This window comes from Pseudophryne corroboree, chromosome 3 (genome assembly GCF_028390025.1).
Source record: "Pseudophryne corroboree isolate aPseCor3 chromosome 3, aPseCor3.hap2, whole genome shotgun sequence".
NCBI classification, from domain to species: Eukaryota; Metazoa; Chordata; class Amphibia; order Anura; family Myobatrachidae; genus Pseudophryne; species Pseudophryne corroboree.
Genome location: NC_086446.1, coordinates 195679926 through 195706903, shown reverse-complemented (window position 1 = coordinate 195706903; position 26978 = coordinate 195679926). Strand labels below are relative to the sequence as shown.

At 41.0% G+C, this 26978-nt stretch overlaps 1 protein-coding gene across 1 annotated transcript in view; it reads right to left on the bottom strand.

The window, feature by feature from the left end:
- LOC135057230 (collagen alpha-2(IX) chain-like) overlaps positions 1 to 26978 on the bottom strand; it is a 151984-nt gene that overhangs the window by 83916 nt on the left and 41090 nt on the right. The window contains exons 9-11 of the mRNA XM_063963125.1: positions 22089 to 22169; positions 20402 to 20775; positions 13207 to 13319 (exon numbers count right to left, since the gene is read on the bottom strand). Coding sequence (XP_063819195.1) covers positions 13207 to 13319; positions 20402 to 20775; positions 22089 to 22169 — 568 coding nt within the window. The remainder of the gene's footprint in view (positions 1 to 13206; positions 13320 to 20401; positions 20776 to 22088; positions 22170 to 26978) is intronic.

Below are 26978 nucleotides of genomic sequence, written 5' to 3'. Positions count from 1 at the left end.
CCGGTGTTTGTGTCGGCCACTAGGGTCGCTAATCTTACTCACACAGTCAGCTACCTCATTGCGCCTCTTTTTTTCTTTGCGTCATGTGCTGATTGGGGAGGGTTTTTTGGAAGGGACATCCTGCGTGACACTGCAGTGCCACTCCTAAATGGGCCCGGTGTTTGTGTCGGCCACTAGGGTCGCTAATCTTACTCACACAGTCAGCTACCTCATTGCGCCTCTTTTTTTCTTTGCGTCATGTGCTGATTGGGGAGGGTTTTTTGGAAGGGACATCCTGCGTGACACTGCAGTGCCACTCCTAAATGGGCCCGGTGTTTGTGTCGGCCACTAGGGTCGCTTATCTTACTCACACAGTCAGCTACCTCATTGCGCCTCTTTTTTTCTTTGCGTCATGTGCTGATTGGGGAGGGTTTTTTGGAAGGGACATCCTGCGTGACACTGCAGTGCCACTCCTAGATGGGCCAGGTGTTTGTGTCGGCCACTAGTGTCGCTTAGCTTAGTCATCCAGCGACCTTGGTGCAAATTTTAGGACTAAAAATAATATTGTGAGGTGTGAGGTATTCAGAATAGACTGAAAATGAGTGGAAATTATGGTTTTTGAGGTTAATAATAATATGGGATCAAAATGACCCCCAAATTCTATGATTTAAGCTGTTTTTTAGTGTTTTTTGAAAAAAACACCCGAATCCAAAACACACCCGAATCCGACAAAAAAAATTCGGTGAGGTTTTGCCAAAACGCGGTCGAACCCAAAACACGGCCGCGGAACCGAACCCAAAACCAAAACACAAAACCCGAAAAATTTCAGGCGCTCATCTCTAGTGGCAACAGACTTAGACAGCAGGACTGCAGCAGCGTTTAGGTAACCGATGGATTAGAGCAACCAAGACCAGGGAACCAGAAGTAACCTGGTTGCACAGAGCTGGAGAACCTTTCACAAGGAGGTAACTTGAATCACTGGCACTCTCCCTCTGAGCCAGCCCCCTTTTGTAAGGGGAGAACACGCAGGATTGGCTGGACACAGATTGGGAACTTCATTGGTAATACTCTGGTCTCCAACATGGCTGCCCCAGCACAGGAGACATACATAGCTGTTAGCACACAGCTTTAGCCAACTTCTGTCTCTGACTCACTATACTGTGTCACCACTAGTGGACCTTACCGCAGCGATCCCCGCCGCAGCGCCTGGCACTCCAGACCCCCGGCCCTTGGCAGCCGCACATCCATCCAGAAAAACCCGCCGCCAGTAGCTCCCTGCCGCTGCACCAACCAGCGGGGCGGTAACCCCCGGGAGCACCCGCCGGAGGTAAAGCTCCGGAGCCTGACACATAGAATATACCATTGTGCAGGTAGTAACCATAACATAACAGGAAAAGTGAAACATGAAAAATCAGGCATGGTTGTGCTATACATTACAGCCTAATCAGAAATATGTTCTGATTAGTTAGAAGTAGTCAGTACTGTAAACTATGGTGCTGGTAGCTTTATTGTGAGAAAAAATGGAATTAAAAATACACCCACAGCATTGAGCCATCTAAGGACCCTAATAAGCAGCTGGAGGACTGTGCTGCACTAGAGATTATGCAATTGCAGACATGTTTAACCCCTTGAGTGCTGCAAGCACAGCTACAGGTATAGACAGGTTTGCAGATAGAAAGCCCATATAAAAGGCACTATACCTACATGGTTTAAGGCTGTAGTAGAGGAGACTGCTGGGATGTGGACTCTGCTGCTGTGAGCTTTCAGCAGGCTGGCAGTGAGATACACAGCAGTTGCTGCCCCAGGATCAGTAAGGCTCACGATAAGCAGCTCTGCAATTGATTGATTATGGCATCTGCAGCAGTCTAGATCTATCTCAAAATCTTTGATGCCAGCAAAGCAGTAAGCACAGATTCCACACGGCCGGGACTGATTGCAACTGGCTGAGGAAGCTGAATGGAGGTTTTGCACCCGCTAAAATCCAGTGCTCAGGATGCATGCCCCCTTGCCCCCCCCCCGCCCCCCAGTTGCAGCCCTGTCCTTGATACCATTTATTTTTGTTCAGTTGAGTCATTCTAATGGTTTTAAGAGCAGTCCTGTACTTTTTTCAGATGTCTTTTTTAACAATGTATATTGCAGCTCTCCAGGACTCCTGCTGGACTCCCCCCCTCCCCCCCCGTGACAACTTATGTGTGTGAGTAGATCTGTAGTGGGCAGTGTCGTAACTAGCTATTTTAGCGCTGTGTGCAAGAAATGGCATTGGCACCCATTATGTAAAACAGGGGCAGTGCGCGCCGTAGGCGCGTGCAAAAAATATAGGTGCATGGCTTCATGCAGAAGGGGTGTGGCCACAAAATAATACCAATTCATATTACGGTGCACAGTAGTCTCCATTATTCAAATTACGCCACACAGTAGAGCCACACAGTACGCCACACACAACTACGCCACACAGTAGAGCCCCTTTTACACATTACGGCTGACAAATTCCTCTTTTTACACATTATGGCAGACAGTCCCCCTTTTTGCACATTACGGCAGCCAGTCCCCTTTTTACACATTTTGGCAGATAGGGCCCCCTTTTTACACATTACGGCAGACAGCGTCCCCTATTTACACATTATGGCAGAGTCCACCTTTTACACATTACGGCAGACAGCGTCCCCTTTTTACACATTATGGCAGCCAGTCCTTCTTTTTACACATTACGGCAGCCAGTCCCCCTTTTTACACATTATGGCAGACTGCGTCCCCTTATTACACATTACTGCAGCCAGTACCTCATTTTACACATTACGGCAGAGTCCCCATTTTACACATTACGGCAGACAGGATCCCCCTTTTTTACACATTACAGTAGACAGCGTCCCCCTTTTTTACACATTATGGCAGACATCATCCCCTTTTTACACATTAGGGCAGACAGCGTCCCCTTTTTACACATCACGGCTGACAGCGTCCCCCTTATTACACATTACGGCAGACAGCATCCCCTTTTTACACATTACGGCAAACAGCATCCCCCTTTTTTTTTACACATTATGGCAGATAGCATCCCCCTTTTTAGTGAATTCTGGGATGAGGGAAGCGCATTAACAGCAGAACCGACCAGCCAATGCGGAAGGAGAGGGACAGCTGCAGACGGCGCTGCTACCAATTACATAGTGCTGCTGCAGCTCCAGAGTCCCCCTCCCTCCTCCTCCTCTGCTCCCGAAGCTGCTCCTCTCCTCTCCTCCTCCGGCGCACACAGCACAGGCGCATTGTAATGAGTCAATTTGACTCATTACAAGCCGCTGACATGGAATGCTGCCAGTTGCGCCCTCAGGGTGACTGCACGGTGTGCCAGGCACACCTGGCACACAAATAGTTACGACTCTGGTAGAGGGAGGCTCTATTTTTTAACCTGGAATATCCAGGGACTGGGTGATAAGTTAAAGAGAGCACTGGTTCCAAGAAGTACAGATGTGTGCTCTTACATCCTTGCTGCAGTCATGTTAAAAAGCCCTTCTAGTCACCCCATACGGTAAAAATTAAACATTATAATCGTTATAAGTCCCAATGTCCGTAATTGTAAATGTAATTTCTCTATAGGGGATTTTAGCCTCTTAGAAGTTAACAGTTTTGCTTGTGGGACAGCTATGGCTCTGTTTTTAGATTGGGTCAGAATTGCGGGTTCATACCCTCTCTCTACAAACTTGTTATAGATCATATATCTTTGTTGTAAAGCCTCTGTTTTATCACTACAAATGTATAACACTGTAAGAAACTGTGTATACAGAAGGGCTGCTTTTAGTAGTTAAGAGTGAGCTTTACTAGACATGAGCAGATTGATTCTATCTGTGGGTTGAATAAACAGGTTTGTAAAAAGTTTATTACTCTTTTTAATAATGGTGACATCAAGAAAATTAACAGACTCAAAATTCATGTGGTAAGTAAATTTGGCTGGGCTATTAGTCACAGTGTGACTCTAAAAGACTTACGTGTCTTTTTATCACCAGACTAAATGACCAGAAGGTCATCTACAGTATATATCAAAAGTAGGATATAATGTTTTCCTACCATATCAGAATCAGATAAAAATAAATCTTGTTCAATCATAAACATAATAAATTTGCATATGAGGGGGCCACATTGAACTCCATTGCACAACCAGGTATTTGCTAGTAATTTGCCCCATGAAAATAAAAATAATTTTTAGTGAGCACCATTTCCCACAAACACAAAAAAAAAATACCAACTCAGGACCCATATAATATGGATTATTTGTTAGCAAGTTTTTAGTCGCTTGTAATCTCATTTGATGTGGGATGCATGTGTACAAATTGCATACATCAATCATACACAATGTACAATTCTCAGGTACAGTAGATCAGGTAAGGACCACAATGCATTAAGTAATGTATTAGTGTCCTTCAGGTTTGTTATTTATTTATTTATTAACAGTTTCTTATATAGCGCAGCATATTCCGTTGTGCTTTACAATTAGAACAACAGTAATAGAACAAAACTGAATAAAAACAGACATAGAGGTAGGAAGGCTCTGCTCGCAAGCTTACAATCTAAAGGGAAATAGGCATTGATACACAAGGATAGATGCTTCCTGTTGCATAATGTTCAACCAGATTGCTAGATTCTTAATGGGTTGTATGACAAAATAAGTAAGGTTATGTGTACTGTACAGAGTGGATTTAATTAGATAGGGAAGCATTGAAGGTTATGCGGGTGTGTCTGGAATTTGATAGGCTTTTCTGAAGAGGTGAGTTTTTAGGGAACGTTTAAAGGTTTGGAGACTAGAGGTGAGTCTTATTGTGCATGGGAGGGCATTCCACAGAGTCGGTGAGGTCCGGATAAAGTCCTGTCATTTTAGGTGTGAACAAGTAATGTGAGTGGATGAGAGATGCATATCTTGTGCAGAGCGAAGAGGTCGGTTAGGAAGATATCTTGATGAGTTAAGAGACGTATGTTGGTGCAGTTTGATTAATAGCCTTGAATGTAAGTAAAAGTATTTTATATTTAATACGGTAGAATACCGGTAACCAATGGAGGAACTGACAGAGCGGATTTGCAGATGATGAACGTCTAGCAAGGAAGATTAGCCTCGCAGCTGCTTTCAAAATGGATTGTTGTGGTGAGAGCCTATGTTTGGGAAGACCAGTTAGGAGACTATTACAATAATCAATGCGGGAGATAATGAGAGCATGGATCAGAGTTTTTGCTGTGTCTTGTGTAAGATATGGTCGTATTTGGGATATGTTTCTTAGATGTATGCAACATGATTTTGAGACAGATTAAATGTGGGGAGCAAAGGACAGTTCAGAGTAAAGAATGACACTTAAGCAGCAAGCTTGTGGGGTAGGGATGATTGCTGAGTTATCAACAGTGTTAGAGATATCAGGTTGGGAGCTATTATTGGCCAGTGGAAATATAAATAATTCCATTTTGGAAATATTAGGTTTGAGGTGGTGAGATGTCATCCAAGACGAAATGGCAGAAAGGCATTTAGTGACGCGGCCCAACACAGATGATGACAAATCTGGGGAGGATTGGTAGATTTGAGTATCATCTGCATAGAGATGATACTGAATTTCATAAGAGCTGATTAGTTGGCCAAGAGATGTGGTATAGATAGAGAAAAGCAGAGGACCTAAGACTGAGCCTTGCGGTACTCCAACTGAGAGAGGTAGCGAAGAGGAGGTGGAATCAGAGAAACAAACACTGAAGGAGTGAATAGATAAGTACGGATGGTGTAATGGTTAGCATTACTGCCTCGCAGCACTGTTGCCATGGTTTAGATTCCCACCATGGCTCTAACTGTGCGGAGTTTGTATATTCTCCTCGTACTTGCGTGGGTTTTCTCCGGGTACTCCGGTTTCCTCCCACAATCCAAAAATATACCGGTAGGATAATTGGATCCCAACAGAATTAACCCTAGTGTGAATGTGTCTGTGTGTACATGTGGTATGGAATATAGATTGTAAGATCCACTGAGGCAGGGACTGATGTGAATGGGCAAGTATTCTCTGTAAAGCGCTGCGGAATATGAGTGCGCTATACAAATAACTGGTAATAAATAATAATAATAATAAATAAATAATAAGTAGGATGAGATCCAAGAAAGGGCTGTGTCCTTAAGACCTAGGGATTGTAGTGTTTGTATGAGGAGTGTTCAACTGTGTTAAAGGCAGCAGAGAGATCAAGGAGATTAAGTAGTGAGTAATGGTCTTTAGATTTAGCAGTGACCAGATCATTCACTACCTTAGTCAGTGCTGTCTCTGTGGAGTTTTGGGCATGAAATCCTGACTGAAGTGTGTCCAGTAAGCTGTGTGAGTTGAGAAAGTGTGTGAGGTGAGTGTAGGCAAGTCTCTCAAGTAGCTTGGAGAGGCATGGGAGCTAAGAGATTGGACGGTAGTTTGAGAGAGTGTTTGGGTCAGAATTTTGTTTTTTCAGAATGGGAGTAATCACTGCATGCTTATACAGAGAAAGAAAGATACCAGTACGTTGGTCTCTTCTGCAGACAAGGCTGTAGGTATTCATCCAGGAATATACATATTGGTTGAAATACTGACTCTCTGGCCGAGATTATCGGGCAGCCTGGGGGATGGCTTGGATATTTGTGTGCTATAGGTACTAGAGATGAGCGCCTGAAATTTTTCGGGTTTTGTGTTTTGGTTTTGGGTTCGGTTCCGCGGCCGTGTTTTGGGTTCGACCGCGTTTTGGCAAAACCTCACCGAATTTTTTTTGTCGGATTCGGGTGTGTTTTGGATTCGGGTGTTTTTTTCAAAAAACACTAAAAAACAGCTTAAATCATAGAATTTGGGGGTCATTTTGATCCCAAAGTATTATTAACCTCAAAAACCATAATTTACACTCATTTTCAGTCTATTCTGAATACCTCACACCTCACAATATTATTTTTAGTCCTAAAATTTGCACCGAGGTCGCTGTGTGAGTAAGATAAGCGACCCTAGTGGCCGACACAAACACCGGGCCCATCTAGGAGTGGCACTGCAGTGTCACGCAGGATGTCCATTCCAAAAAACCCTCCCCAAACAGCACATGACGCAAAGAAAAAAAGAGGCGCAATGAGGTAGCTGTGTGAGTAAGATTAGCGACCCTAGTGGCCGACACAAACACCGGGCCCATTTAGGAGTGGCACTGCAGTGTCACGCAGGATGTCCATTCCAAAAAACCCTCCCCAATCAGCACATGATGCAAAGAAAAAGGTTAGGTGGTATACAATTATGGACGGGCTGCCGAGTGCCGACACAGAGGTAGCCACAGCCGTGAACTACCGCACTGTACTGTGTCTGCTGCTAATATATAGACTGGTTGATAAAGAGATAGTATACTCGTAACTAGTATGTATGTATAAAGAAAGAAAAAAAAACCACGGTTAGGTGGTATATACAATTATGGACGGGCTGCCGAGTGCCGACACAGAGGTAGCCACAGCCGTGAACTACCGCACTGTACTGTGTCTGCTGCTAATATATAGACTGGTTGATAAAGAGATAGTATACTCGTAACTAGTATGTATGTATAAAGAAAGAAAAAAAAACCACGGTTAGGTGGTATATACAATTATGGACGGGCTGCCGAGTGCCGACACAGAGGTAGCCACAGCCGTGAACTACCGCACTGTACTGTGTCTGCTGCTAATATATAGACTGGTTGATAAAGAGATAGTATACTCGTAACTAGTATGTATGTATAAAGAAAGAAAAAAAAACCACGGTTAGGTGGTATATACAATTATGGACGGGCTGCCGAGTGCCGACACAGAGGTAGCCACAGCCGTGAACTACCGCACTGTACTGTGTCTGCTGCTAATATATAGACTGGTTGATAAAGAGATAGTATACTCGTAACTAGTATGTATGTATAAAGAAAGAAAAAAAAACCACGGTTAGGTGGTATATACAATTATGGACGGGCTGCCGAGTGCCGACACAGAGGTAGCCACAGCCGTGAACTACCGCACTGTACTGTGTCTGCTGCTAATATATAGACTGGTTGATAAAGAGATAGTATACTCGTAACTAGTATGTATGTATAAAGAAAGAAAAAAAAAACACGGTTAGGTGGTATATACAATTATGGACGGGCTGCCGAGTGCCGACACAGAGGTAGCCACAGCCGTGAACTACCGCACTGTACTGTGTCTGCTGCTAATATATAGACTGGTTGATAAAGAGATAGTATACTCGTAACTAGTATGTATGTATAAAGAAAGAAAAAAAAACCACGGTTAGGTGGTATATACAATTATGGACGGGCTGCCGAGTGCCGACACAGAGGTAGCCACAGCCGTGAACTACCGCACTGTACTGTGTCTGCTGCTAATATATAGACTGGTTGATAAAGAGATAGTATACTCGTAACTAGTATGTATGTATAAAGAAAGAAAAAAAAACCACGGTTAGGTCACTGGTATATACAATTATGGACGGGCTGCCGAGTGCCGACACAGAGGTAGCCACAGCCGTGAACTACCGCACTGTACTGTGTCTGCTGCTAATATAGACTGGTTGATAAAGAGATAGTATACTACTAATATTATATACTGGTGGTCAGGTCACTGGTCACTAGTCACACTGGCAGTGGCACTCCTGCAGCAAAAGTGTGCACTGTTTAATTTTAATATAATATTATGTACTCCTGGCTCCTGCTATAACCTATAACTGGCACTGCAGTAGTGCTCCCCAGTCTCCCCCACAATTATAAGCTGTGTGAGCTGAGCAGTCAGACAGATATATAATATATATAGATGATGCAGCACACTGGCCTGAGCCTGAGCAGTGCACACAGATATGGTATGTGACTGAGTCACTGTGTGCTGTGTATCGCTTTTTTCAGGCAGAGAACGGATTATAAATAAAAGTGGTGGTCACTGGTCACTATCAGCAAAACTCTGCACTGTACACTACTGAGTACTCCTAATGCTCCCCAAAATTAGTAAATCAAGTGTCTCTCTAATCTATTCTAATTCTAAACGGAGAGGACGCCAGCCACGTCCTCTCCCTATCAATCTCAATGCACGTGTGAAAATGGCGGCGACGCGCGGCTCCTTATATAGAATCCGAGTCTCGCGATAGAATCCGAGCCTCGCGAGAATCCGACAGCGTCATGATGACGTTCGGGCGCGCTCGGGTTAACCGAGCAAGGTGGGAAGATCCGAGTCGCTCGGACCCGTGAAAAAAAACATGAAGTTCTGGCGGGTTCGGATTCAGAGAAACCGAACCCGCTCATCTCTAATAGGTACAGTATAAAGGATGGGACAGATAGGATGAGCATTAATTAAGCAGTTCATAATCTGTTCCACAATGATGTTATCATTGATAGAGCATAGTATCCTACTGTTTTTTTAATTATAGATGTTGGGTTTTGGGTGAGATGTCTGTACGTATTAGTATTCGCCAGTTGTCATTGGATTTCCATCCTATAGGCATTAATAACCTGTGTAACTATGTAACCCCCCTTGTCAGCCTGTCTTATAACGATATCCTAGTATGCTGACATGTTCTTTGATGCTTTTCTTTCTTGGGAGGACATGTTCCAGTATTTTGGTTTATTCACTTCCAGGTGTTTTAATACTGCCAGGTTCAGAAATCAAGTAAAGCTTTTATTGGTAGAATTTTTACTATTAGAATCAAAATGGTGATCTAGGTTGTAAAGGTAGAGGTGTCTTAGCCAATGTTATTGGATGGTCATCAAAATATTCTCTCAATTTGATATGATTTAATATATATAGATCAGTTTTCCATTTGAGTTGGTCAAATGCAGTGGTTGGAACAAAAGATAATCCACGTTGTAACACATGTTGTTGATCTTGCATAAGTTGTCTGAAAGACAAATTGAATATTGGGTTCTGTGTAGCATTGGTGGGTTTATGTAATCCTTTTTCCTGCCTCGCTGATTGTCTCCCTCTCCTCATGAATTTCTGTCTGGATTTGCCACTGGTTCCCTTGTCTGAATGCCTAGAGTGAGTTTGTTGGAATTGGTGGAATGACTTGAGCTCTATGCATCACTGTCACTCCCATAGTGACCGCATCTAATGATCTGTCAACTCTGCATCGATATTGTGTTTTTCTAAATATTGGACGGAGGTCATTTTGTTGATATGCCCCCATCAACCAACTGTATACACGCTGTTGCTCATAGTCCTGGTCTACTTTGGTTCTTTAAATAGTATTAGTTATTGTTTATCCTTATCCACATTAGCTAACTGGCTTTTTTATGTTATGTCGATAAACAAAATGTTTGGAATATCAAAGTGATGCCCAAAAATATGATTATTTTTGCAGGCTGATAAGGAAGGGGTCCGGCAGGGCTTGGATGAGCACAGCACCCTCAAATACAAAGACCATGCCTGAGTAATGTTGCTCGGAAAACAGTATGTAGATGTCTTGCTGTGGAGGAACTAGCCTGCGTTTCGGGTAAGCATTATAATAATTGGCAACCCAGAGAAAGCACATTACTATTAAGATCACAAATAGCGTTAATTTGTGTTTCATAAATCCTAAATAAATATTTTTGTATAATTATATTGGAATAATTAAGTGACTAATACTGATATTAACTATATTGACACTTGCACAGAGCCTATTCAGTGCTGCATGAACACAAGACAAAATGTGACTGCTTATGCTTAAACTAGTATTCATTTATGATAGTTGCCTGATATGTGTTTACATCGGTCCACCCTGCCTGTCCTCAAATGCAGCAATTGCTTGTTTGAATATGGTTCCAGGGTCACAACAGTAGCATATGGTCCTTGTGCTTCAGGTCTATGCTATGTTGGGCGATAGTGGTGTTGGTGGTGATTTATCAGACAAAGCCAGAGTACTGTATCATTTCTTCATCTGTCTCCACAGAGCCTGCAGCTGGATATTTTACTGGGGCATTTCAACATTTTCTAGATGTGTTTTATGGTAAGATTATCTTGAACAAAACTGAAATAAAAAAACATTGTGTACAGTATAGTGTATACTTAAACCAAAAATAAAATAAAGGAATAGTTTTAATTAATACTAAACAAACCTGTGAATAATGATGCAAAATGGTAAATACATTATATACAAGTTGGGTTTTTTTTCAAGAAAGCAAATAGTGGTTTTATATATTGATGTGTTGGTTTCCAAATCTCCTTAATGGTGTATTGAATTTGATACAAAAAAATAATGATGTAAAGAAGTCTGCATTCGCATCAAAATCCAAGGATAATCCAGATATCTCAAAGACATTGTTGTGGAAATTGGTCGTTAATCTAATTTGTTTGAAAATACAGAAATGCACCTTTTGGCTGTGTAGATAGAGTTCTTAAGTCCTTTGCTTTCTCAGTGAGCACCAGCGTGGGTTCTGATTATGAAAGAGGGGGCAGACAACGTGACATGTAGCTGCAGGAGATGCCCTTGTGGAGTACAGAAATGTTTAATATGTCATGCAAACAAATGTAACGTAAAGAATCTTTACAATAATTGCCATTGTTAAATTGACTGCAATCTCACCATCCTCAATGAGAATAGTGTGTGGGTTGTGCTGTAAATGTAATAAAAATATGCCATTACTGCATTAAATGTTTTAAAACATAAATTATGTTTTTCCTTTTTATATTACCCTTCTCCTGTTCTTATCACCTCCATAACAAGTCACAAATAAAAGAGAAAAAAAATAAAACACACAGGCAACTAAAAACCAGCCTAAATGAATAACAGTCACCAGAAATACTGTCAAATCCCCATAGTGAAGGGACAAGAAAAAGAAACCAGTTATGACTGGAGTGCACACAACCCAACTAACATTAAGAGAATTGATTTAATTGAAAATCTCCACAGGGCTTCCCTGTGTTGTTATAGTCTAATAAAGGCTCAAAGCCCACCTATCACAGATAATATTGATTCCAGAAAGATAATTATGTCATATTGGGACTTGAATTATCCTTTAATCTTTGATGAGCGAAGTATTAAAAAAAGGGAAAATGTGAAAAGGAATAAAAAAATACATACAGTGAACAAAGATTAAAAACAATAGCAAATGTGTCCATTCCTCAGAGTGTTATGCATGTTTATTTCTTTGCACAAAGATGAACCTTAAAAATGTGATTAGGTAGGATGCTGTGACAGCACTACTACATTAAATCTGATCTGTGATTGTCCCGTATGAATGAGTTGTAATAATAAACTGATAAAATAATATAAAATAATAAACTATTATCATGCAGTGGAAAGATGTTGCTATCCACTATTTACTGGTAGTAAAACAATAAAATGTGACTAATGTATCAGAATGTTGCAATGTTAATTCACTGCAGTTGTTCGTAAGCTTGGAGTGAATGAGATACATTATGATTCTGTAACATGGCTGAATATTCTGCTATTACAGCACCTGGTGAGAAATATACAGCAGAAGTCTAGATTCTATTGAGATGCAGAAGTCTATTTGCCACAGATAGGCTAGTGTATGTGAATGCAGTCACTGCACGCAGTCCATTACCTGCCTATAGCTATATGGTGTGATGCAGTGTAACATATATCAATGATATTTATACGTTGACAGTTAAATCTCATGGTCATTTTATAGCCACAATTAATCACCATCGAAAACACAATATAGTGCATTGGATGTGACCCTAAAAAGGTCTGATTCTGAATAAACTTGGCATCTATCGATATTCCTTATATATTAAAAGAGCAGGAATAATCCAGCCATATATCTACACTTTATAAATCGTTATCATTGCTGCACTAATATAACATGTGCATGTGAGCATCCGATGAGTGTGATTAAGTGATTGGCACTGTGTCACTAAAGTCACAACAATCTCTAGACTATCCACAACACACTAACTTTGTTGTTTCTTTTATTGCTGATCTATGAATCCCCTATTAAAATATAATATCTACGTATATTATTTACGTGTAAGGTGTAAGTACATTGTGACTACTGTTGCACCTATATTACAATCAAGGAGTGAATGCAATGTTATTAGACTGCTGGGGAACACATTTTTATTTTATTTAATTCATTCTAATTAACATTACAACAGTTTACATATATTTGGGCATATATTGAAGATACTGGAGCTGGCTGTAGCCTGCAATTTATCATCACAGACAGGCATTATGCTCCAAGCAATAATAGTCTGAACAGCAACCTGCATTGTATTATTGCTATAAAAGCATATCTCTGATCAGCTAAATTAATAATGGTAAATTAACTTTACCTTACAAAATATATGGGTCTTTTTCTGAGGTTTTACGTTTGGATTGATTAGTGGCAATTTGCTCACACTGCAGCATCTCAATAGAACTAGACTTCTGCTGTATATTTCTCGCCAGGTGCTGTAATGGCAGAATATTCAGCCATGTTACAGAATCATAATGTATCTCATTCACTCCTAGCTTCCGAACAACTGCAGTGAATTAACACTGCAACATTCTGATACATGAGTATCATAAGATACATTTGTCACATTTGGTTTTTTTACTACCAGTAAATAGTGGATAGCAACATATTTCCACTGCATGATATCAGTTTATTATTTTACAACTCATTCATACGGGATAATCACAGATAAGATTTAATGTAGTAGTGCTGTCACAGCATCCTATGTAATCACATTTTTAAGGATCATCTTTGTGCAAAGAAATAAACATGCATAACACACTGAGGAATGGACACATTTGCTATTGTTTTTAATCTTTGTTCACTATATGTATTTTTCTATTCCTTTTCACATTTTCCCTTTTTTTAATACTTCGCTCGTCAAAGATTAAAGGATAATTCAAGTCCCAATATGACATAATTATCTTTTTGGAATCAATATTATCAGTGATAGGTGGGCTTTGAGCCTTTATTAGACTATAACAACACAGGGGAGCCCTGTGGAGATTTTCAATTAAATCAATTCTCTTAATGTTAGTTGGGTTGTGTGCACCCCAGTCATAACTGGTTTCTTTTTCTTGTCCCTTCACTATGGGGATTTGACAATACGTCTCAATTCAAACCAGTTGGTAGCACCTTTAGAACCTTTACCACATATCTTGTGAATTTATTGACACATATGTCAACTTGCTACGCATACTAGATAAAGGTAACCCCAACTCTTTCATGTTCATAGATTTAACGTATATCTTGATGCGGGTTACTATCCAGAGATGATGGGAATTTAATCTCTCCACCCCTGGAATCGTACAAAGTCACCAGAAATACACCACAGTCACACAAAGTGACTAAATTAAATTAAGACGAGACAAAAAAATTATACAACAAACTTTATAAAGACAATACACAACACTGAAATTCCCAAGACTACATACACATAAACACAGCCACAAAACAACCACCAAACACCTCAAATCAAACCAAACTGCATAGACCTCTTCTTTTTAGCCATTGCTGCAGAGTGGATCACAAATTATCCACCGCATCAGAATAGCTGTTATTATGGAAAGTCCTGAACCTTTGGCAATAAATCTCTGGGTTGATTTTAGATTCCCTGTTTTATAGCTTCATAATTGCCATATAATATTTTGGTTGGAAAAGAAAGACAAATTTTTAGCTCAATCCATAAAACCAAATTACATGATCCCAAATTAACCATTTTATGCACAATTTCAAAATAATTTTATACAATGTATACAATAAAATTTTAAGACCTAAAATTAAAGATCTACATTCCTGGCACTGGCTAACATTACCAGAGCAACATAAACTTAAAAATGTTGTAGAAATCTACATCCTGGAATAAAAGACAAAGCCCACTGGAACTCACTTCTTGGGAGAAATAGGTGGTTTGCAGGTTTGATGAAATGATTTGTATAATCCACTGTATAATCCCAAGAATTCTGGCATTGCATAGCATTAGGTACAACCCTGTGCTACACTCCCACCACACCTACCCTCAGGATTACTGGCTTCTGCACACAGAGATCCAGAGGGCTGCCTTTTGTTCATATTATATTTTTTAGGTAATTTATCAGCATTCACTCAAAGCATTATAAACCTTTAGATGATTGAAGAATTATCAACAACAGGATATAGGAAGCAGAATAATATTATTTTGGATGTCTTAAGTAATACACTTAAAACATATTTGACTTGTATGTGAACTTAAAACCACTGTCAGCTCTGAAAAGGAGAAGTGCTTCATAATTTAAAAATAAATTCTTGATGCAATTATTTTCTCAGTGTAGCACTGTGTGGAGTTTGTGTGACACAATACACCAATCTAATTCATGAGTGTTCTTTAACTTGCTTGACATTATTAAATCTAACAATTCTTCTATATAGTAGCAGCCATATTTACAAAATATATATAATATGTCATACCAGTCAATAAGAATTATTGCATTAACCATGTTGGTAGAAATACCATATCTAGAGTTGGCTAGATGTGAGAAGGGCTATACATCCCATAGATATAGCCACAGTCTTACAAAGCAAGGCGCCATACAGGCAGACAATGCTGCAAATTTAGTCATCAATGCAGCCAATCTGTCAGGAGAAAGAGACAGAAATGCCAATCCATGCCATGAGTTTTACAGTAGCTGCCAAAGAATCAGGAGGAAGCCAGGATCAGCTCAGGGAAAGAAAGAGCCAAATACCAGCCTGATGGAATAAGGCTGTTACTAGTTCAATGGACGAGTGAGAGTCAAGACCCACTCCCTGAAAAGAAAAAGTTGCTGATATTTGCTCTGTTGTACAATTGTTCATAACTTCCTTAAATCCATAGCACCAGATTTTAATTTCGCAGTATCAAGAAGCAAAACCATACTGCAGCTAATTATGGAGTTAAAACTTCAACATTACTACAGTATTGCATGTAATCCTAATTTCTGCAAGCATTACTGAACTCAAATAACATTGCAACATACCCTTCTGCTACTTTTTTTTGAGACAGCCACAGTGTCTTAACTACACTACTGTATATTCACATTGTCTTTTAAGTATCATTTCATTAAAATTTTCATTCATCTCTCTATTTTTTCATCATTGTGCATTATATCATTTGTACTGATATATTACTTCATATTTTATTATCTTCTGACATTGATATTGTACTGCATTGTTAAGTATATATCATTCTTCATGTCTTTTTTTATTTTATTTATAAAATCAAATTATCACTTTGCATTTGGTTACTTTCCAGTACTTTTTTAGAGCCAAAACTATTTATTTTGCAAATCTCATTGCTTATCAGTTTTCCAGGTATAAGGATACCAGGCATTTTCCATAAATGTTTCATATGGCTTAATAATTGTAAGCAGAAGCGTGTATTCATTCAAATTGAGTAAGGTAAATTTATTCCAAAGTCTGTCTCTAGTGATTTCTGCAAGCACCCACAACCTGAAAAAAAAAATGTGAAACAAGTCTTGGAAGTAAATACTACTTAGAATAAAATGTAAAGTATTTTTAATAACTCCTAAACTTATCCAGATACCGCCTCATCCTCTTTGTTCAACCATATGTTTAATTACTGTCCAAACCACTTTATAAGTTTTACTCATGGCCTGTTATACCTCTTTCACACACAAATCCTTGGTCAGAGATAGTGTAATGAGAATACATACTTTTTATCGGCGGCGGGGATCCCGGCTGTCATGATCCTGACAGTGGGATCCTGGCCACCAGTATGCTGGCAGCAGGCTAGCACTAGAAAGCCCCCTGTGGACTCGCTGCGCTCACCGCTGGTTATATTCTCCCTCTATGGATGTCGTGGACACCGATAGAGGGAAAATAGCCTATGGCGCTGGTATTCCGGCTGCGATATTTCACTGCCTGACAGGATTCGGCATTGTGAAAGCCAGGATCCCGATAGGTGGTCTGGTGATTGTCTCCCGTTTAATGTACACAGGATCAACCCGTGTTGCATCTACTCATACACCTTTCTCACCAAAGCAAGCATCCCAGGAAAAACTATTACAAGCCACTGCTGCAGCTTGTCTCTGCGACAGGTCCCGGTTTTTGCGAGGCAACCGAGACACCACGTCATCAGCAACAATGTCCGATGGTTCCACGGGTTGCTAGGCAACCTGGACATCCATAGTGCCTTTGGTTGCCTAGCACTCAGGATGTCAGTAGTACATGCAGCACTGCAGCTGCAGGAGATTAATAATTATGGTGGGTCTTCCCGTTCCTGCCTGGTTCCACTCTCTGTTATAAGGCAGTCAGGCCTACTGTTCCCTACCAGTTATAGCTTATGATTCCGTTTAAGTTGCTAGTCTGGGTCCCGGACTCCTGTACTCTATACTATTCCTGTGGATACTCTGCCCATGTCTGTGGATGCTCTGCCTGTCAGAACTCCTGTCTGTCAGTTGTGCCTGAATCTTATCTGTCAAGTGAACCTACCATTTGTTTCTCCTGACTTTGTTTCCTATTGATCTCTACCACAGCTCAGCCTGCAAGTGTATTTAGCAACTGCACTGTGTTCTGCATACCGTACCTAACTCACACAGTGTCCCATTTTCTGCTGCTGAGACCTGACCTTGCTCTGCCTGTTAACTCTCTGTTCTTGTATGTATTGTTTGTTGTACATTACTCCTGGCAATCATCCTGCAGTCTGCAGTCAATTGTGTAAGTCTCTACTGTTTGAGGTTTAAGACCTTGTGGAATCCTAAGTACTGTATAATCACTTTTTGTACACACACAGGTGCTCGAAGGGGCCAATAAAATAAAGACCTCTACGTGCGTCTGTGCCTATACAGTTTCCAGGCGCAACAATAAAAGGATTATATCAACAAATATCCTAATTATTAAATCTCAATACACTGTGCTGATCGCCAACCATTAGAATAAGCTGCTCCCACTTAATAGCCTGAAGTGAACTATAATTATGGAACAATTAGATATTTAAAGAGAGCGCATATATTCCAATAACATTTATTGTATAAAACTTTTTACTTCTTAAAATCAACATAAATAATGCATGCACATACATAACAATACTTATTATGCTAAGAGACACTGCAATGTCTAATAATCAATTTCACAGCTCCAACATGATCTCAAGATTCCTATACTGTATATCATGGCAGTCCAGAGTCAAGTATTAAAAAGTCTCTTTTTATACTCCTGTGGCCAAGGATGTTTTAAGTCCCGTTGTTATTTAAATGGCCTGATTTCTTCCTATAGCTATAGGGAATATATTTGATGACCAGAAAATGTATGATTTTTGATCCGAGCGTATTGAATTGTAATTTAAGGTGCAGTTTCTAGATCAATAAGACTTGGTGTATAAATCATCAGGAGCCTGCTGCGACAAGCCGCCGCTCTAATTCACTTTTCTATTGCCAGCGTGTAGTGTGGTCCAAACAGGTACAATTACCGGATAGGTCAATGCAAAGTTTCTCACCTCACTTCCCCGCTGACCGCGTCGTGAAGCCTCTTACAGGATGGAGCTGCCGGCGACTGCAGCGGTACAGAGCCAGATGTCTCTCCACTGGAGTGGCCCCCGGACAGGCGGTCTCCCTTCTCTCCGGCCAAACGAACCTGATGTTGGACGTCAGAGTCAGCTGTGTTAGTCTGCCAGGTGTATTGATCGCTTGTAGCCAAATGGGATAAATACGGCCAGGGTAGCAGAACTTAGGAGCCAGCAGATGTTTCCTAGCACGGTGTCTGATCCTTAATGCGTTTCTCCGTTATAGCATTTAGAACGGTTTCCTCAGAAGGTATACATCAGTTCTTCACTCTCTGATATTTAAACATACTGTCCTCCAATCGTGTGCTAACACTCATTATTACATTCAGGTGTGATAAAGTGTTCTATGCATAGGTGATCTTATGACAAAAGCGATTCTCTTTATAAAAGTGCATTATAGGGAACCTGCCCCTTATTAACATTACAATACAGTGTAATACACATATTATAATTTTATTAATATACATTTACTCATTAAAGAATTAACTATAAAAGAAATCTATAAAAAAAACCATTTTATAACTATAGCAACACGTAGGTCTGTGAGAGAAAGAAAGGAGGATTATTGTGGAGACCAATATAAGAGATAAATGGATGTGGGGCACCACTTGTTATTTATGGCTAATATAGCCAAACGGTTAGAGCCTCTGCCCAGCAGTCTCCAGCCCCGGGTTCAAGACCCACCCTTCACCACTTACTATTATATTAAAACTTTATTTTTATATTCTTTATTTTTTATATAAGAAATTTCACAAGTGCGCCCGTTACAATTATATGGTTAATGACTGATAATTAATGCACTCTGAACAGGTAATGTTTTCTATTGTGGTGCTGACAATAAATAAGCAATACCAATACACAGTAACTAATACGAAAAAATGTGTGTATTTATTTTCTGCAGTGACAACGTCTGCTGTATGCAGAGAGAGGGGGGGGGGGGTCCGGGAAGGGGATGGGAAAGAGTAATATTGGTGCTTTGGATACGGCAGTAACCTTTAAGTATATAGGAACACCCTCAGATGGGTGTGCTGGTGCTCCACTTCTAGAGGTGGCGTCCCACCTAAGTAGTGGAATGGTGTCCTTGATTGAAATGTGGATAGTCCAGAGCCAATAGCAATAATGATAAGTAGAATGTCTTATTGATAAGAATGGAGTCCAGTAGATGAGGCGTGGGGTACCCCTGAGTGACCACTTGCAGTGCGGGGACTGGGACAGAGCTAGTGCTCAAGGTAATGAGGACTCCGGACAAACCGTGTCCCCTTTATGTCCTGATCTACCCCGATGTCGCTCTAGTGAGCGCACCGCGGTTCTCTGGATGACAGGGGATCGGTTGTTTGTCTTGGAGAGAGAGAAGGACACTGCTTCTAGCCCTATAGGGCTATCCGCTTTGCCTTTTCCTCTCCTACAGAGTCCCTTACCTGATCGCTGCTGCTCTGTCTTCTTTCCCTCCGCCCGCGGTCTCCTCCGATGTCTCTGCTTCAGCTGCGTCCGGCATCCTCCCTCACTTCCGGGTTGTCCCGATCACGTGACCGCAGTGAGGTCTCGATGATTATCGGCTCTCTCCACGTACTTTCCTCCTCCTCTTACTCTTTAGTGTGCGGCTCTGATATGAATGTCCTTGGCTTATTGTGATTGTTTTGATGATGCTGCTCCAACGCGTATCGGCCAGTGTTGGCCTGTGGCATGGCAGTTAGGTCCTGATTGACTGGTACTTTATCTCCATGCACGTTATCTCCATCCAAGGCTTAGTAAATAGACCCCTGAGTCATTTAGGAAAAGTACAAAGTTCCTGCGATATAGTATTTTGTTCAAGTTCCTCTTTTGTTTCTCAAGTCCACAGAATTTATAGTCTACAAACAGACCTCGAATGTCCACAGATGTGTGTAGAGTACAATGATGGAGATTTGTACATATTAAAAATAAAAAATAAATTGTCAATGTTCATATGTAAACCTAAAAAAATGTATTTTGTGGAAAACTGTTTCCTACAAAAATAGATTTCTAAAATTCACACACAATCAAATTTTTCTGATTACAGGTGATATCAATCCATTGTCCCAGTCCAAATATTTCTACACAGTTTTCACCTCGTCCTCCATTAGGTTCTTTTGGGTGCCAATTCTTATAAAAAATTGGGTTTCCATTGAGATAAACATAGGATCCCTCCACTTTTATGTCATTCATGCCAAGAAAAAAGTTCTTGCCTCTTTCCTTCATTAGCTGTTGTAAGGCAACATTTTCAACACTATTTAAAGGAGCTGGCAGCGTTCCTTGTGCTCCACGGCAGGTGGCTAGGGCAGTGTCGTAATTACCTTCCAATCCATTTGTGACATAAATTTTGTTTCCTGATGTTACCACTCCACTTTGGAAATAGGCCACTATTACAGAAAGATGGAATTGTCATTAAATTTACAAAAGAAACCCTACTTATGCATTTTGGATGCATGACAGTGGTATAAAGAAAAAACGTTGTTAGTCATTTGTACAGTATATCACAATATTGGGGGTCTACAGTGCAAATGCAGCTGCGGAACTGGCCAGCTGCTCAGTTGGTACAAATCTACCAAGATATTAGCATGTAAACCTTAAACAATGCACTTGTGATTTTGTAACTTGAAAAATTGACTTTACTGCTTATTAGAAGGGAATTCATTTTCATAGCTTTTATCTTCACATTAACAGTGATATTTTCCATTTAAAACAAAGAGGCATATTCATCATGAAAAAATTGTGAAATGATCATTTTCAGTTTTCAATTCTCACCCTCTCATTTCAGTTTTTTCAGTATTCATAAGTCCTCTATAATCAAAACATCACTACTGAAAAACTGCTATTTTGCGTAGTATTTCAAAAAAGTCATCTGGTGATAAACAAACTTATACACGTCAGGGGGCTCTAACTTTTTCACCTTACAGCTGAGGCATCCATAAGGACTTTCTCCTAGCTGCAGCCCCTGGAGCTGTGCTGTAGCCACGGGAACCCCCCTCCCCACCCCCCCCGATCTCCTGGCTGCACACCATGGCATCCTGCAAGTGGCACGGACTTCCCTCTCCTCCCGCTCTTTCCCCCACCACTGCTCCTTGCTGTACACCATGGCACCCTGCAAGCAGCACGTACTCCCCTTTCCTGCCACTCTTAACCCAACCACTGCTCCTGGCTGTACACCATGGCACCCTGCAAGCGGCACATACTCCCCTTTCCTGCCACTCTTAACCCAACCACTGCTCCTGGCTGTACACCATGGCACCCTGAAAGCGGCACATACTCCCCTCTCCTGCCGCTCTTAACCCCACCACTGCTCCTGGCTGTACACCCTGGCACCCTGCAAGCGGTACGGACTCTTTTTCAGAGTTTGATGAATGTACTAATTTTTACATCCCCATACTATAGTATGGGGAGTGTAGAAATTATTGAAGCAGGCTGTAACAAAGGATATATTAGTCATATCTCCTTTATTACAGCTTTGATGAATACAAATTGGAGGAAATTTTTTTCATTTTGCTAAATTCTCAAAATCTAAGGATAATGAATATGTCCCCTAATCACTACTTCATGTATGAGAAAATAGGAGAAAATGAGAAATGAGAGAGCTTAGGGTGGCAGCAGGCTTTTGGTGTGACATTGTTATGATCTCCACCCAATGCGTTTTTTTAGAGCAGCTATAATTAGAAATAGTGATGATTTTATTTACCTTTCTGTAGAGAGGAAAGACTCTTCTCCAGAGAAGATATTTTGTTTTCCAAGTTTGTGACTTTTGTTGCCAGAACAGTATCTAAGAATGAAAACCCAGGGGGAAAAAACCTTAGTGATATAAAACTAGAGTAGACAAGGAATATAAATGGTTCTTAACACTTCACATAGATATACAAAGGTAACAAACATTTTTCCATGATCAGCAGATTGATCGATCGATCTATCTATCTATCTATCTATCTATCTATCTATCTATCTATCTATCTATCTATCTATCTATCGTCTAAGGTTGCACTATAGGAAGATATCTCTTGACAGTGCATCTAAAAACATATCCTAAGTACAGAACAGTAGAACTAAACTTAAGGCAAGCAAGTGCCAGCCCTGGTGATATACAGTACACCCCCGAGAACCACAGTCAACGTTATTTACTATGTGCAGCTACTGTTAGTAAAGTGCTGTGTGAGTAAACAAAGGAGTGTGATTTCATTGTGAAATGATATTTTGTGAATGCAACTACTGCACCTGTGTCACTAATTAACAGCTTTTCAACCCTGTATGTGCTGCAACCCAACAGTTTCAATCCTATAGAGCCTGAGAACAGTGAAGAACATAATGGGCTATTGTATCCAAAGAAAACCCAAAGGAGGTAGGTGTATATATGAGATGTGCACCACTCTACACCAGTGTAAACAATGCTACAGTACATTATAATTCTCGAATTGTCAGCTGCTGTTGATGTCATTATATATTGGATATACTGGATATACTGAGACTGCATCCTTAGTGAAAAAAAATATTCAGTGAATAAATGTTGAAAATATTAACACATGCATTCTATACTTATAGCGTCTTCAAACCTTGCTTGCAATATGCATATTTGGCATTAATATACCTAGGAGATCTAGTACAAAACGTTTATTAATATTTTTTGTAAGTGTATTTCATGCAGATTTTGGGCCCGATGTAATGCAGTGTGAGACGGCCGGAGCTCCAAAATTCAGGACAAACTCTTACTGTCTGTTTTTTTAAAGCAGCAAACATTTACAAAGCAAAACCAGGTTGGTTTTGCCTTGAAAATAATTGCTGCTTTAATTGCACTGCATTACATCTGGCTCTTTGCTTTTTTCCTCTGTATAATGCACTTAGAGTAAAAACTGTGTATTGCTCATATAAACAGAAATATTTCACATTTTAATAGACTTGCAGTGGAATGCCAGATATGTGAAAAACACAGGATTTGAACTTCAGGGCTTATTGAAATAAATTTTCATTGTGTTGTTTAGTGGTCCTTAGGTTAAAATATAAGACTTGCACATAAAAATGAAAAGCAGTGACCCAAGTGTGTAATACATTTACCTTGTACAGTATGTCTTCTTTCTGTGTTTTGGTCTTTTAATCTCTTTCCTGTTTTATTAAGTAACTACAGCACTAAGCAGTCACTTAGGATGGCACTTCCAGTTTTGCATATGCTTTAAATTCTCCCTACTGCCTTAATCATAGTTGTAGCGCTAGACCAGACAGCTTCATTAGAACACAGAGGAAAGTTTTTTCACATACGGTATCAGCAAGATCTGAATAATAAGACTAGAAGCTGTATTTACTTTTTAGCAAAAAAGTCCATTAAAGAAGATAATAATTAATGCATGCTGAGAACATTCTTAATGCACAGTTATAATTTTGCCTTAGAATTCCGGTGGTTGGCATCTAAGAAGATAGCCATTGTTTTGATTTAAAATATAAGCAATTAAATATATCCCAGTCCTTATTGGTGAAACACAAAACCTCATACTGTATCTTTGAAAGGCACAAAATAAAAATTAGCGCTTGGAAACTGGATATTAAATTCATAACAATTTTAATAAATTGATTTAAAAAGTACTGTTGCAACAGATAATTAAAACACAATATTCGTGGTTGAAATCGGGCATATCTTAGCACTGCAGGAAACTGAGAAATTCCTTAAGCTAGTATGATGCGAGTTTTTTTGCCAGTACTCAAATGAAACAGTTCATCCCCAAAAATGCTGCCACAGTCCAGGAACAATTGTAAGCGAATGGAATAAACCAACTGGTGTTGGAAGTGACTTTACGTGGCTTGGTTCAAGATGCTACTTGGTCCAATTTGTTGCTCAGGTCCATTAGTGCAGGTGTCCAATTCGCAGATGAAAAGGGTTCCTATATCAGACTTCCAGGCGTTTTGTATGAGGATGAAGAGACAGAGTCCAGCTATCCCACCGACGCGTTTCGCTGTTTCACACAGCTTTTTCAAGGTGATATACTACAGTGACTGGATGCCCTTTTTATAGCAGTGCTAATGGCCCATACAATACAGGTGTGACAAACTAAAATCAAATAAATCATGTTAATAATGTAATTATATCCAGTTTCCATATTTAGTGACAGACAGTGAGACAATATAAGAACTACTAAGTCATAATTTAATGTTTGTAAAGCCTTTGTTTTGAAGTTGATAGTACAAGAAGCCGGTTCCCGATCACATGATCGCGGGACCCGTTTGCTGTATGTGGAACGCAACTTTGCTCTCATTGGTTTACGACATGGTCTCGTGACCGGAACCCGGCCAGACCTCCGACGAGCCCGGCGTCCTGTTGCCAGGAGATGGACCGCGAGAAGCGACACGTTCCGGTCACATGACCAAAGACCGGACATCACGTGAGCAGTCACAAGGGTTCCCACTAGTTAGAAACATTTCCTTGTCACGTGATCATCCGGGCCAATTGAAACCTAGTAGGAGTTGACCTCAATATTTTTCTCTAACGTCCTAGTGGATGCTGGGGACTCCGAAAGGACCATGGGGAATAGCGGCTCCGCAGAGACTGGGCACAAAGTAAAAGCTTTAGGACTAGCTGGTGTGCACTGGCTCCTCCCCCTATGACCCTCCTCCAAGCCTCAGTTAATATTTTGTGCCCGAACGAGAAGGGTGGCTCTCCTGAGCTGCTTAGAGTAAAAGTTTAAATAGGTTTTTTTATTTTCAGTGAGACCTGCTGGCAACAGGCTCACTGCATCGAGGGACTAAGGGGAGAAGAAGCGAACTCACCTGCGTGCAGAGTGGATTGGGCTTCTTAGGCTACTGGACATTAGCTCCAGAGGGACGATCACAGGCCCAGCCATGGATGGGTCCCGGAGCCGCGCCGCCGGCCACCTTACAGAGCCAGAAGAGTGAAGAGGTCCGGAAAATCGGCGGCAGAAGACGTCCTGTCTTCAATAAGGTAGCGCACAGCACCGCAGCTGTGCGCCATTGCTCTCAGCACACTTCACACTCCGGTCACTGAGGGTGCAGGGCGATGGGGGGGGGGCGCCCTGGGATGCAATGAAAATACCTTAAATGGCTAAAAATACATCACATATAGCTCCTGGGCTATATGGATGTATTTAACCCCTGCCAGTTTTCCACAAAAAAGCGAAAGAAAGGCCGCCGAAAAAGGGGCGGAGCCTATCTCCTCAGCACACAAGCGCCATTTTTTCCTCACAGCTCCGTTGGAGGAAGGCTCCCTGACTCTCCCCTGCAGTCCTGCACAACAGAAACAGGGTAAAACAAGAGAGCGGGGGCACTAAATTGGCATATTAATATATACAGCAGCTATATTAGGGAAAAACACTTATATAAGGTTATCCCTGTATATATATAGCGCTCTGGTGTGTGCTGGCAAACTCTCCCTCTGTCTCCCCAAAGGGCTAGTGGGGTCCTGTCCTCTATCAGAGCATTCCCTGTGTGTGTGCTGTGTGTCGGTACGCTGTGTCGACATGTATGAGGAGGAAAATGGTGTGGAGGCGGAGCAATTGCCTGTGTTAGTGATGTCACCCCCTAGGGAGTCGACACCTGACTGGATGGTCTTATGGAAAGAATTACGTGATAGTGTCGGCACTTTACAAAAGACTGTTGACGACATGAGACAGCCGGCAAATCAGTTAATACCTGTACAGGCGTCTCAAACACCGTCAGGGGCTATAAAACGCCCGTTACCTCAGGTCGATACAGACACTGACACGGACACTGACTCCAGTGTCGACGGTGAGGAAACAAACGTATTTTCCAGTAGGGCCACACGTTACATGATCACGGCAATGAAGGAGGTTTTGAACATTTCTGATACTACAAGTACCACAAAAAAGGGTATTATGTGGGGTGTGAAAAAACTACCCGTAGGTTTTCCTGAATCAGATGAATTAAATGAGGTGTGTGATGAAGCGTGGGTTTCCCCCGATAAAAAATTGCTAATTTCTAAAAAATTATTGGCATTATACCTTTTCCCGCCAGAGGTTAGGGCGCGTTGGGAAACACCCCCTAGCGTAGATAAGGCGCTCACACGCTTATCAAAACAAGTGGCGTTACCGTCCCCTGATACGGCCGCCCTCAAGGAACCAGCTGGAAAATATCCTTAAAAGTATATACACTAGAGATGAGCGGGTTCGGTTTCTCTGAATCCGAACCCGCCCGAACTTCATGTTTTTTTACACGGGTCCGAGCGACTCGGATCTTCCCGCCTTGCTCGGTTAACCCGAGCGCGCCCGAACGTCATCATCACGCTGTCGGATTCTCGCGAGGCTCGGATTCTATCGCGAGACTCGGATTCTATATAAGGAGCCGCGCGTCGCGGCCATTTTCACACGTGCATTGAGATTGATAGGGAGAGGACGTGGCTGGCGTCCTCTCCGTTTAGAAATTAAAATAGATAGGAGAGTGAGAGTGAGACACTTCATTTACTTACTGGAGCTTAGGAGGAGTTATACTAGTGACTGATGACCAGTGACCTGACCACCAGTGCAGTTTTATAATTTATTATTATTTAATAATCCGTTCTGTTCTTGTTCTCTGCCTGAAAAAAACGATACACAGTGACTCAGTCACACTCACATACCATATC